Source organism: Cervus canadensis, chromosome 3, assembly GCF_019320065.1.
Source record: "Cervus canadensis isolate Bull #8, Minnesota chromosome 3, ASM1932006v1, whole genome shotgun sequence".
Taxonomy (NCBI): domain Eukaryota; kingdom Metazoa; phylum Chordata; class Mammalia; order Artiodactyla; family Cervidae; genus Cervus; species Cervus canadensis.
The window spans coordinates 83,552,728-83,566,692 of NC_057388.1; the positions used below are offsets into that span (position 1 = coordinate 83,552,728).

The 13,965-nt window shown below is 37.9% G+C and overlaps 1 protein-coding gene across 1 annotated transcript; it reads left to right on the forward strand.

Annotated features, from left to right (window-relative positions):
• The first annotated feature begins 819 nt into the window (after positions 1 to 819).
• LOC122438594 (hyaluronidase PH-20-like) lies at positions 820 to 8,670 on the forward strand. The gene is made up of 3 exons (XM_043463617.1): positions 820 to 2,072; positions 2,530 to 2,619; positions 8,038 to 8,670. The coding sequence occupies exons 1-3, from the start codon at positions 1,113 to 1,115 to the stop codon at positions 8,650 to 8,652; spliced, it is 1,665 nt and encodes a 554-aa protein (XP_043319552.1). The 5' UTR covers positions 820 to 1,112; the 3' UTR covers positions 8,653 to 8,670.
• The last annotated feature ends 5,295 nt before the right edge of the window (positions 8,671 to 13,965 follow it).

Consider the following 13,965-nt stretch of genomic DNA (forward strand, 5'->3'; position numbering starts at 1 on the left):
ACATTCTAGTTTCCTTCTAGAATCACAGAACATTTAAATATGTCTTCTTGCTGGTAATTTTTACAAATACCAAATGTTAAATAATACATAGCTTAATTTCTTATCCTTGACTCAGATTGTTTTATTGTACCACAAAATGTGCCCTAACACTTCACATTGTGACAATCAAAATGATATAATACAATCTCAACTATAGAAGACTATAAAAGGCCAAAGTGCATATATTCCTTTTCATGAGGTAGGCCAGAACCAATCCTTTTACTGGAAGACATAAAGTCATAAAATATGTTATTAACTTTAAACACAAATGTACATTACTTTGATATAGTATGGAGCACTGTTAAAATAGCACTTCAATATACCCCTCAAAAGGAGATTTTATTTGATTCAATAGTTTTGAGCAAAGTTTTGACTTATTTCCTCTGGCAGAAGTGGCTTTTACCTCCTCCTCTACCTGCCTTCCTTAAGAAAGGGGAAAAAAAATAATGGTAAAATCTCACCATTCCATGAGAGGTTTTTTCCCACTTTTTGGCAGAACACTAAAAAATGTTCTTTCAAGAAATAACAAATTGAGGTTCAACTTGGAATTTATTTTTAACAGTTTGTCGCTAGGGCATCGTTTGGTGCACCATTCTCCCCAGCTAGGAAGGCACACGGTAAAACAGCCACCTTCATGTCTCTGTAGGTTCAGCAGTGATTTGGAAACATGAGACAAGTATTAGTCACTATATGATCTGTATCACACACAAGAGAAAATAATTTTATTAATGCAAACATAGGAGTCCTTCATCTTCAAACATTGAATTAAACTCCCTGCACTTCAAGTCAAGAACTTGACTGTGAAGCTTACAATCTCTGACATGGAAATGTAGTGTAATGACACATTCTACATTTATTGTTATTATTTTTTTTTCAGTTACAGATGAAGCAACTTGCAAAACATTCCTAAATACGAAGGAAGAAGAATATTTAAATGTAAATCATCATTATTCATTTTTATCCATCAAAGTGGCTTCATTCCACTCTCTCTGTGTTCATATCTTGCATCAAATATTAGATAAATCAAAGCGTGTAGGAGAAAAAAGTGCTTTTCATGGTCATCGCTCTTTGTGATGAGAATGTTAAGGCACCAGTATATCTCCTTTAGGAGCTTTGTTGGGTCTAGTGGAACACCCCAGGCAGTGTTGACCTTCCTTCTGCTTCCATGTTGTTTGGCTCTGGACTTCAGAGCACCCCCTCTTATTTCAAACACTTCTTTCCTCTGGGCCTGGAATGCCCCAGTTGAACGTTGTGTTAACAAAAGATTCAAACTACCACCAGATCTGAGACTCTTCTCTGTAAGAGGAAGCCCCCAAAAAAGTGCTACGGGACAATTTATTACATTATTTTATGCTGATAGACTCGGCTACTATCCTCATATAGACGAAAAAACGGGCAACACCGTACACGGAGGAATTCCCCAGTTGGGAAACTTAAAAAATCATTTGGAGAAAGCAAAAAACGACATTGCCTATTACATACCAAATGACAGTGTGGGCTTGGCGGTCATTGACTGGGAAAACTGGAGGCCTACCTGGGCAAGAAACTGGAAACCTAAAGATGTTTACAGGGATGAGTCTGTTGAGTTGGTTCTGCAAAAAAATCTGCAACTCAATTTCCCAGAGGCTTCCAAGATTGCAAAAGTGGATTTTGAGACGGCAGGAAAGAATTTCATGCAAGAGACTTTAAAATTGGGAAAATTACTTCGGCCAAATCACTTATGGGGTTATTATCTTTTTCCTGATTGTTACAATCATAATTATAACCATCCTGCTTACAATGGAAGTTGCCCTGATTTAGAAAAAAAGAGAAATGATGATCTCGACTGGTTGTGGAAGGAAAGCACTGCCCTTTTCCCTTCTGTTTATTTGAATATCAAGTTAAAATCTACTCCAAAAGCTGCCTTCTATGTTCGCAATCGTGTCCAGGAAGCCATTCGGTTGTCTAAAATAGCGAGTGTTGAAAGTCCACTTCCGGTTTTTGTATATGCCCGCCCAGTTTTTACTGATGGGTCTTCAACATACCTTTCTCAGGTAAGTAAATCAAGCAAGGTAAGAAGGCTATGGAATATTGTCCACAAATGGTGTTTAGTGGAATGGAACATCACTTTTGAAGGGAGTAAAATTTAGCTTTTAATAATCTTTAGGTAATTCTGCATCCTTATATGAATGTAAAATAAGAACATATTTCATTTTTAATGTAATCATACAATATCTTAGCAACCATAGAGAATTGGGTAGTATAGACAATGTATTAATTCAGCTCCTTTTATGGGCCTCCACTCTTGTCAATAAAAGTAATTAAAATAGTAGCAGAAAATTCATGTTTTTGTTATAGTAGGGCAGTGGTGGCATAAAAGATAGAAATGAATAGTGGAGAAATACTTACGTAAGTATTGTTGGGTCAGCATTCTTGGCTTTGGCGTTACTGTCCTATGTGTGACATTTGATTGTATTCCTCCCTGTTAACTCTACCTATCACCTTTGCCAGGGTGACCTTGTGAATACGGTTGGTGAGATCGTTGCTCTAGGTGCCTCTGGGATTATAATGTGGGGCAGTCTCAATCTAAGCCTATCTATGGTAAGTTGAAATGATGAAAATAGATGTGGAAACAGATGAAAACATTTCTACTTTGGATGGTTATGAGAATTGTTGTGGGATTGAGTAATAAACATGATCTTTGGCACAAAGTAGTTGGTGCTCACTTAATAGCGGTTAAATCAAACTATCAATTGTATGGTTGTGTTGTAAGGCTCTTTTCCAGTGAGGAAACAGAAATTTGTTGAGATTAATTGAAATGCTCTAGACTACCTGGCTGAGAAGCAGCACAAACAGGACCACAGTCTTGGTGTGTGGCGCTTTTTTTTTACTCTATTGTGCCGTGTTGCTTCTCAAAAGAAGAGCTCAACTAGTCGATATTCATTCACTCATTCTTTCATTCACCCAATTACTGTTTTATTAAGCACTTATTTATTTACTAAGCTAATGACAGTTTACTGTGGAGGGTCAGCAACTGGGATGGAGAGGTGTGGGCAGTTGGCAGTTAGTTTTTGAAAATGTTATTAGATTGTTCAAAGCTTCCCTAAGAGAGAGGAAAAGGAACAGTTTATTTTCCACAGGTTGAATTTAATAGTGTCTATTTTAAGCAAAACTTGTTTTATTAGGAAGGAAGGTTTATTTTACTCTACATAGTATGAATTGTATTCATTTTTTCCTAATGCATTTTCTTTACTTCAAAAAGCCTTAAACCATTCCATCATGACCTACTCCTTTTCTTTCTTTTTTCTCTTTCCTTCTCCATATCAGGTCTTTTCCTTCACCTCTTCAGTATTCTTGACTCAAAGCATTAGTAGAGCTGTCACATGGACACTGCTGAGTTGGAGCTGAACTTTCCTTCTCTAATCGATATGGAAATACTAGTAACCTAGGTGCCATGGAGTGTGTCTAACGAAGCTCTTGGTCCAGAGGTGTCATCCTAGGACTTACGAAAAACAGAATTTACACTCTAAGACCAAAAGAGATCTTTTGTATCTTGTCCTTCAGATAGACTAGCCATATTTCTCCTTCATTTACAAAGGTATTTAGCTTTTTGAAATTCTTTTCAAGATTATCTGAGCCCTCCTACCTATTTGGTAGATTCTGTTATCTCTGGTTTGATTACCAGTAAAGGGAAATAATATAGACTATAAGTTCAGAGAATGGTATATGTCCCTTTTGTAAAATCTTTTATATGTCAGAAAATTATTTAAGAATTGTAATTCCCCTAAGAATATTCCTAATTTTTATCAGTTGTTTTCTCAAATGTATAAACTCTTTTCTCAAGGATCCCATTAGCTCTTTGATGGAACCATTTATAAATTCCCCATTTATAATTTTTTTTTTTTAATTGAGAACTTCACACTCTGATGAGGAATGAATCAGGCATTCTCCAATTAGGGTGACATTAGCAGCATGACATGGCATAGAATTTAACTGCCACACTTTTTTAAAAAATTGCACTTCAATCTTATATTCGCATTCTTCTACCATGACTCTCAAATCACCTTCAGTATTATTCACACAGAGACAGTCCTTCAACTTTAATATGAAGACTTCCTAGTTAATGACACTGATTTGAACTTGTTCCCTGTAGACCTTTCCCAATTTACAATCATTTTGAATGTTAATTCTATCATTACTTTGCCTTTTTCCTGTGTCATAAATACTGTCATGGATTGCTTGTGTTTTCTCTAATCCACTGACAACTTAAAAAATTGGTAATTGCAAGTTTACTTGCAATGACTGGAACTGACTTAAAACAATGGTTATCAAATGTAGGCAAACCATTCCTTCCATTTCATCTTACTAGACCCAACTGTGAGACAGAGTCAGCTTCTACTGGCTTTAGTTCATGAGACCTCATTGTTAAATATTCAGAAATTTTGTGAACTGTTTGTTAAAAATTAAGTTATAAAAACTTAGAATAAGTATGCAAAACCAAAAGTATGCTAAGTATGCTAAAAACAAAATAAATACTAAAAACATATCAATTATTTACTTCATTTTCCAATTATCCATACTTTTATTTATATCTTATCATATCTGTATAAGTGGAAATGGTATAATGCAATGGTGTATTATGTCCTACCATAATACTGTCCTATGTAATGGTGATGTCATGTTGGTAGCTTAAAATTGGCCATGGCAGGAGTATTTACAGCATGGATTTTGACAACTACTATAAACTAGACTTTATGTCTTAGAGAAAGACTTTAAGCCTATGAAGACTGCATCTTGTGTAGGCTACTGATTCTCAAACATTCTCATCCTTTCACTCCTCTTCCTGCCTAGTTCTTGTCTCTGTAGACAACTCGAATGTCATCTGTGCTAAATCACTTCAGTGGTGTTCAACTCTTTGCGACCCTATGGACTGTAGTCCATCAGGCTCCACTGTCCATGGGATTCTCTAGGCAAGAATACTGGAGTGGGTTGTCATCTCCTTCTCCAGGGGATCTTCCCGATCCAGGGATTGAACCCTTGTCTCTTATATCTCTAGCATTTGCACATAGGTTCTTTACCACTAGCGCCGTCTGGGCAGCCCAGATCAATGTCTTTTGATCTTGGTATAAATTCTCATATATCCTTGGCACTGGTGATACTGTATTGAAGAATACTGACAAAGTCCCTGCCTTCATGAAGCTCATACAGTTGGAGGGATAAAAACAATTGTTCTTGTTGTTTAGTCGCTAAGTTGTGTCTGACTCTTTTGAAACCCCATGGACTGTAGGCCACAGGATCCTCTGTCCATGGGATTTCTGAGGCAAGAATACTGGAGTGGGCTGCCATATTCTACTCCAGGGGATCTTCTCTACCCAGGGATTGAACCCACGTCTCCTGCATTGGCAGGCAGATTCTTTACCACTGTGCTACCAGGTAAGCCCAACAGAGGCAATACAAAACAATAAAAATATTTTATGTGGTAAGTTCTATGCAGAAAATTAAAATAGAGAGATGTAAGAAAATGAACAGGAAAGGTGTCTAAGAAGGGTCTGGTCTAATGAAAACTGCAATCTGAATGACAAGATGGAGTCAGTGATGTTAAAAATGAGATGGAAGAGCATTCTGGGCAGAGGAAACAGTAAGTGCAGCTTGAAATGAACCTGCCATGCTTGTAAAACAACTAGTATGTCTAAGCCCAGGTGGGTGACGGTACAAGAGATGGGAGAGGTTACACCTCAGCAGGCTGTATACAAGGTGAATTATATTCTAAATGCCATTAGACGTTTAAGCTATTAACCATAAAGCTATTAGACGGTTAAGAAGAGGTTTTCTATTGCTGCCATAAAAAATACAACAGTGGTTTAAACGGCAGAAAATTATTATCTTACAATGCAGTAGTGCAGAAGTCCAACATGGACCTTAATGCACTAAAATCAAGATGTCAGCAGGACTGCATTCCTTTCTATAGAAAGACCCTCATTTGCTCATTTGGGTTGTTGGCAGAATTCATTTTCTTGTGTTTGTAGCATCAAGCTCTCTATTTCCTGTCTGGCTATGGATAAGGCGATTTCGTTTCTCATGAGGTCACCATATTCTTTAGCTTTTGGCCTTTTCCTCTACATTCAAAGCCAGCAATGCTGGGTTGAGTCTCCCTTACCTTTGTATTTGTCCTCTTTCTCCCAGCTCATTTTTAAAATCCAAACAGAAAAAGTTTCTACATTTTTAAGGACTCGTGGTTAGATTGAGCCCGTCAGATGGTTCAGGATACTCTCCCCATCTCCTCCCATCCAAGTACTAACTAGGCCCGACCCTGCTTAGCTTCTGAGATCAGATGAGATCGGGTATATTCAGAATGGTTTGGCTTTAGACTCTCCTGATCTCAAGATCCACAGCCTTAATCATATCTAGAGGGTCCCTTTTGCCATGTAAAGTATAACACAGTCACAGGTTCCAAGGGACTGGAGTATAAACATCCTTGGAAGGATCTTATTCTGCCTACCATTGATGGCATCATCTCAAGAAGGCAACAAGAAATAGATTCAAGTGGAAGCTGCCAAGGTTCCTCAACTTGCCCGCCAACCTACCACAAACAAACACTTCCTTTGATCTTAATGAAGGATGAGCACAGCCAGCTCACTCAATGGAACTGTTGATCATGAAAGAAAGCAACTACCTTCTATGTTTTGAATAGGATGGAGTTCTACTTTTAAGAAGTATCCATTTCAAGATGAATAATTTTAGTGACTCATCACTCATACTCTGCCAAATAAGTATATCTGCAAAACAGCTGTCATAGTTCAACCATACTTGAATTATATATAACATTTAATATATACTCAGTTGAACCTGATTAGGTATTTTGAGCTAGCGATTTTTTCTTCTTTTTTTTAACTTAAATATTTGAAATTTTTTTTACAAGGTTGTGTTGGTTTCTGTCATACAACAGTGCAAATCAGCCATAATTATATATACAATCCCTTCCCTCAGCTTTCCTCCCCTCCCCACATCCCATCCCTCCAGGTATCCCAGAGTGCCAGATCGGGCTCCTTGACCTACAGAGCAACTTCTCACCACTTCTAGTGAGGTGGATGAACGTGGAGCCTGTTATACAGATCGAAGAAAGTCAAAAAGAAAAAACAAATACAGTATATTAATGCATATGTATGGAATCTAAAATGGTATTGATGAACCTCTTTGTGGGGAAGGAGTGGAGATGCAGATGTAGAGAATGAACTTGTGGACACAGTGGGGGAGGGAGAGAGTGGGATGGAAGGAGAAAGTAGCGCCAACATACATACACTATCAGGTGTTACAGTGGGATAGCCGGTGAGCTAGCAATTCAGCAACCACTCTTTCCAGCACTTAACAGGGTCTGACAAATGTGCTACTTCTTACCTTTATTTGTACTTCATATTATCTATACATTGAGGTAAAAAATGATATGCTGGACCCTGTGGTTAGCCCTTTTATGTACACTGTATCCTTTCATCTTCAGGACTACCCTATGAAGTAGGTTCTATAATTACCTTTAGATGATGGAGCTGAAGCATGGTCAGGTTACTTAATTTTCCCAAGGTCACCCAAAAAGGAAACCAAGACTTAGAAAGCTTAAGGGATTCCCAAGCTCACATAGCTAGCCACTGATGGAACTGCGACTCCTGTCTGGGCAGATGGACTCCAGACTACATGCTCTCATCCCCCCACCCCGACTCAACTCCACTGTACCATTCCACCCCTTCCATCCCTGTTAGTGTAGGAATTATTGAGGAAGACTGAGCCTCGGGTATATTGAACCTCAATTGGTTAATGATTTAGTGACATGAAATGGCATGTGAAACTTACTTACAGATGTCACACAAAAAAATAGCTGGAATGGTCTTGATAAAGCAAAAAAGATGAAGTATTTCCTACCTCTTATTGCTTTTTGGTGCTTCTTTTAAAACTGTTTTATGTGGTGAATTAACTCATATATGAACTAACTTACTTGGATCTTAATAATCTGATCTTATAATTTTACAGCAATCTTGCATGAACCTAGGCAATTACTTGAACACTACACTGAATCCTTACATAATCAACGTCACCCTAGCAGCCAAAATGTGTAGCCAAGTGCTTTGCCACGATGAAGGAGTGTGTACAAGGAAACACTGGGATTCAAGCGACTATCTTCACCTGAACCCAACGAATTTTGCTATTCAAACTGGGAAAGATGGAAAATACACAGTACCTGGGGAAGTCACACTTGAAGACCTGCAGAAGTTTTCTGATAAATTTTATTGCAGTTGTTATGCCAACATCCACTGTAAGAAGAGAGTTGATATAAAAAATGTTCGTAGTGTTAATGTATGTATGGCAGAAGACATTTGTGTAGAAGGCCCTGTGAAGTTACAGCCCAGTGATCACTCCTCTAGCCAGAATGAGGCATCTGCTACCACTTCCGGCAGTACCTCCCCCTCCACTACAACTGCCACAGTACCTCCATGTACTCCTGAGAAACAGTCCCCTGAGTGCCTCAAAGTCAAGTGTTTGGAAGTCATCTCCAGCGTCACAAAAAAGGGGTGTCAAAGTGTTAAATGGAAGAACACTCCCGGTCAGTCACGTATTCAAAATCTTAAAAATCAAACAACCAATTAAAATCAAATTCAGTACTTATTAAGTTTCCTGTCTACATGCTTTGTGCTTTTATATTTTGTACATTTTTATATTTAATATTTAGTTAGATGATTTTTTTTAGGCAAGTAATGATACCTATATAAAGTTTTACATTTGAAATGTGAATCAAAACTCATTGTGAAGATAGTATTTTAATTTTTTGAGCAAAGATTGTTTTTTTATGATCAAATTGAAGTTATTATTAATTGATAAAGAATTGATAAAGACCAGTGCCTTTAATTTTCAAACTCATAGTCGGGGCAGTGTTAATAAATCCACTGATACCACATTTTGCTTTCGAAATTCAAAGTAGACACTTGATAAAGAAGATAGATAGAATTTGCTTTGTAAGATATCCAATTTTGTATTTTCTAATTGCCATGTGAAAGTTGCTCAGTTGTGCCTGACTCTGAGACCCTACATAACTATACAGTCCCTGGAATTCTCCAGGCCAGAATACTGGAGTGGGTAGCCATTCCCTTCTCCAGGGGATCTTCCCAACCCAGGGATTGAACTCAGGTCTCCCGCTTTGCTGGTGGATTCTTTACCAGCTAAGCCACCAGGGAAGCCCAATTGCCATGAACATATTGCAAATATTTCACATACTGTGAGTGTATATATACTAGGAGGTACCTGTTATATTCTTGATTCTACCTAAGACTGATTACAAGGCCTAGAATACTTATAGGCCTAGTTTTCTTCTGAGAAAAGTAAAGATGTGAATAATACCAATTTACTACAAATAAATGTCTTTACAAGTAGTTTGTAATATGTAATAAAAGTGTCAAGAAAATATTAATTCCAATACCTTATCTTTTAAAATGTAATATCTGAAGTGTACTAGTCTATCTGAAACATGGAATCATATTTTTTATTTCACCTTGATAATGTGTTCAAGTTCTGTTTTATAAAAAGATAATCTTTAAAAAGTGATTAGCCTGTCAACTTTTGTACATGGTTTAATATGTCTTTAGAATTCTTATATAAATTATTCTAATTTTCTTTTCACCCTTGATTGTCAAATTTGACAATCTTGTATATCTAAAATGTCTTATTTCATTTAAGCATCTGCATCTTTCATAGAGCATTTATTGAATATTTATTCTCTGCCAGGCATAATATTAAGAGTTCCAGATTCAAGGTGAAATAGTATGCTTCCTGCCATCAATGAGTTTGCTGTATATTTGAAGATAGACACTGAAAGTGGAAAACTACAACACAATGTGTGGGAAGTGCTATGATATAGTTCAGTATGCTCTTGCATACAAACAAGAATCTGAGGGTGTCAGAGAAGGATTTCAGAAATATCACAAAAGATATGATGTGTCCTTTGTGTTGTAGGTTGAATAGCAGTTAGCTCATGTGAAGACATGAGAAAAATGGAATTTCAGTAGAACAGAATACTGAATATGGTTATTACAGTGGTATTCAGTAGATGTACACGGTAGTCACCTGGTGAGGACTGCTGTAAACACACTAAGATGTCTGGACTTTACAAGGAAGATGCTCCCAAACTTCTTGACCTAACTCATTTTTTTCCCCCAAGCACATATATCACAGCATGACATATTTCTCTATTTTTACTTCCCATCACCTTCCTATAAGGGAAATATCTTGCTGCTGTAATCCACAGTGTAGTGAATAGCATCTGAAACTTAGTCATCATTGTTTCACCGCTAAGTCATGGTGGACTCTTTTGTGACCTCATCGACTGTAGCCCACCAAGTTCCTCTGTCTGTGGGATTTCCCAGGCAAGAATATTGGAGTGGGTTGCCATTTCCTTCTCCGGGACTTAGTAGATGCCCACTAAATATTTGTTGAATAAATCAAAGCCAATGGGGAGCCACTAAAGAATTTTAAGTGTGGGAGTTGTCATGGTCACTTGAATCCTCTCGAACTAATGCTGCCCTTTTCCTTAGTTCTGTCCTTCAGTTTTTGCTCCAATTACAATTCTTCTGTGAAAGCCATGTTTTCACAAGTAAACCACAAAAGAGAAAATCTGATAATGCTCTGGAAAGTATGCTATATAAGGACTAGGTTCCTTAGAATACATAAATGGTTGTCAGGTGATAGAATGGAGACAGCAAGATGAATTGAAAAAGGTATGAATTTTGGAGATGGACAGTTACAGGGGAAAATCCCAACTTTTAACACTGACTAGCTATATGAACCTGATGTTAACTTGGATCAGTTCCTATTTTGTTGCTGTTCAGTTGTTCAGTCATGTCCAGCTCTTTGAGACCCAGTGGACTGCAGAACGCCAGGCTTCTCTGTCCTTCACTATTTCCCAAGTTTGCTCAAACTAATGTTCATTGAGTCAGTGATGCCATCCAACCATCTCGTCCTCTGTTGTCCCCTTCTCCTCCTGCCTTTAATCTTTCCAAGCATCAGGGTCTTTTCCAATGAGTCGGTCCTTTGCATCAAGTGGCCAAAATATTGGAGCTTCAGCTTCATCATCAGTCCTTCCATTGAATATTCAGGATCGATTTCCTTTAGGATTGACTGGTTGGATCTCCTTGCTGTCCAAGAGATTCTCAAGAGTCTTCTCCAATAACACAGTTCGAAAGCATTAATTCCTCCATGCTTAGCCTTCTTTATGGTCCCAACTCTCACATCTGTACATGACTACTGGAAAAACCATAGTTTCAACTATACAGACCTTTGTTGGCAAAGTGATGTCTCTGCTTTTTAATATGCTGTCTAGATTTTAATGGCAATAATTATACCTTGTAGGGGTTCTTGAGATTATTGAATGGTACATGAAAAGCATTTGGCCTTAGAAATAACACAGTAAATGTCTGTGGGAGGGGTGGATATGTTTTCAATGGGTACGGAAGATGCTTATATTACTATTGTTGGGGGAATGTCAAAACAGTAGACTTCCATCATGGCAGACTTTGCCATGAACCCCATGAGAAAAGAGGCCATTAAACAGAGCAAGAGACTTGGCAGGAATATTCTATATAACTTTGTATATGGTTAGGTTCATAGAAGCAAAGTTGTATTTCCATTTAGATCCAGGATTTTTGCAGGGATCATCCTTGTATCTGAGGTACTAAGAGACTAGTAGAATAGTACCCCTGCTCTTCATCAACTTGCACAATGATAGGGATGCTAGGTGTGTAAACAGAATTTGTCCATAGAATGTGGCATAATTCTGAAGCATAAAAAAAGTGCTATGAGAAAAGATTCATCTAATTAACAGAGTACAAAGGAATTGTGTAATTTCATTTCAAAAGATAGGGAATTAATTTGTTAGATGTAGATGGCATCTCTGAACTCTCAACTATCATATAGCATCTCTGAACTTTCAACTATCATACAAAACCTGTCTCCTTTCCAGCAGAGGGCTCGGTCCCAAAGTTAGTAGAGAGAATATATGCTTTTCTTTCTGCAAGTGAATTTGAAAGGAGAATAATATATAGTAGACCTCTGGATTTCCTGTATAGATATAATTCAATATTGTGGGAAGTAAACAGACATTCACTAATGCAATGAATTAAGGGTATTAAGCAGTAATGTGATGTAGTGTTAAAAACCTCTAAGCAGTGAACTTTGGATAAATATACTCATTTAGGAAAATTAGTTGTTGGATTATGCTAACACAAAAATGACTAACAGGAAAATGATAGCCCACAGGAATAGATATGATAAAAGGAAGAGCAGAAGGCTATGAAACAAGAAGTATTTTCAAAATTCTGAGCTTTATTTGGTAACGTAGAGACAATAAAAGGAATTTATCAATTTTTAAAAATAAATTGGCTGCTGGCAAATTTATTGATCTTTAAAGAGGAAAGCTACCCACTCCAGTATTCTGGCCTGGAGAATTCCATGGGCTGTGTAGTCCATGGGGTTGCAAAGAGTCTGACATGACTGAGTGACTTTCACTTTCACTTTTCACTTTAGAAGGTGCATAACTGACCACTGAGGAGGAGGACAGTTAGGCACACACTTATTGTGTGACTAGATATTTGAGGATGGTGGGGACATTTACTTGCCATGTATCTTCACACAGCACTGCTCTAGGGATTTCTGACCTGTATTCTCTCCACCCCACTCCCAGATAAGCTTAGTGAAGGTACAACCACGGGCTGAGATCTATGACACAGCACAATTCCTGGCACAGAATAGGTGCTCAATAAAAAGATCAAAAAATGTTGCAATGGTTACTGAATATAATTACTATGGATTGACAGCCAATTTGATATGTTTCTAATTTAGTTGGTTAGCTACCATGTGATGAATGCATTTTTTCTTTGCTAGAAAGGTATTTACTTTGAAACATTTCATTTAAAATTATTTTTTACTTCATTTAAAAATAGTTTTTCAGCTTTGGAAATGCTCCTCACCACTCTCCTCTTTCTTTGGGCTCATGCTGAAAATGATGTCACTCCTAAATTCCTGTTTAATAAAAACATTAATAATTATATTTTTTATTTTCTGCATACTTGGATGTTCTAACATCTTAAAACACCTTTCTTGCAGGGAAGGGACTGCCTCTTCCAAAGCTAGTCAATCCTGAGAGGTAGCAAAAAACATGCTATTTGATATGAAAACTAACAAATCCAGAGTCCTACCTCCTCTGCGGCCTGCACAGAAAAGTGAAAGTGAAAGTCGCTCAGTCGTGTCCAACTCTTCGTGACCCCATGCACTCACTATACAGAAGCCTTTCCCTTCTCCAGGGGATCTTCCCAACCCAGGAATCGAACCCAGGTCTCCCTCATTGCAGGCAGATTCTTTACCAGCTGAGCCACAAGGGAAACCCAAGAGTACTCGGGTGGGTAGCCTTTCCCTTCTCCAGGGGCTCTTCCTGACCCAGGAATTGAACCAGGGTCTCCTGCAATGCAGGCAGATTCTTTACCAACTGATCTATCAGAGAAGCCCCAGGAGGCAATACTCCTCTGTCTTCATTATCCCAGGGCCAGGTACCAGGCAACTAGAGAACACCTCAATAGCCCTGATGAGGCTCAGAACATACTTCCCTAAATATGTCACTTTGGCATACTGAAAATTTTAAGCTGAAAGAGTTTTGAGAAAACAGTAGGAGCAGGAACATCACTTTAAGAACCTCCCCACCTCACCCTTCTTCTCCAAAACAGACACTAGAATCCTCATGTGAAAGTTATCCCCTGTGGACCTGGAGGAAAGCAGCAGCTTTTTTATTGAAGAAAAAGGGATGCCAAGAAGAACCTAATCAATAGCCCTTGCTGTTACCCCAGTTTCCTACAATTACCTCATACTCCTTAACCTATATTTCTTTCCCACTGCTCTTCTTAATGCAGCCTAGAATAAAAA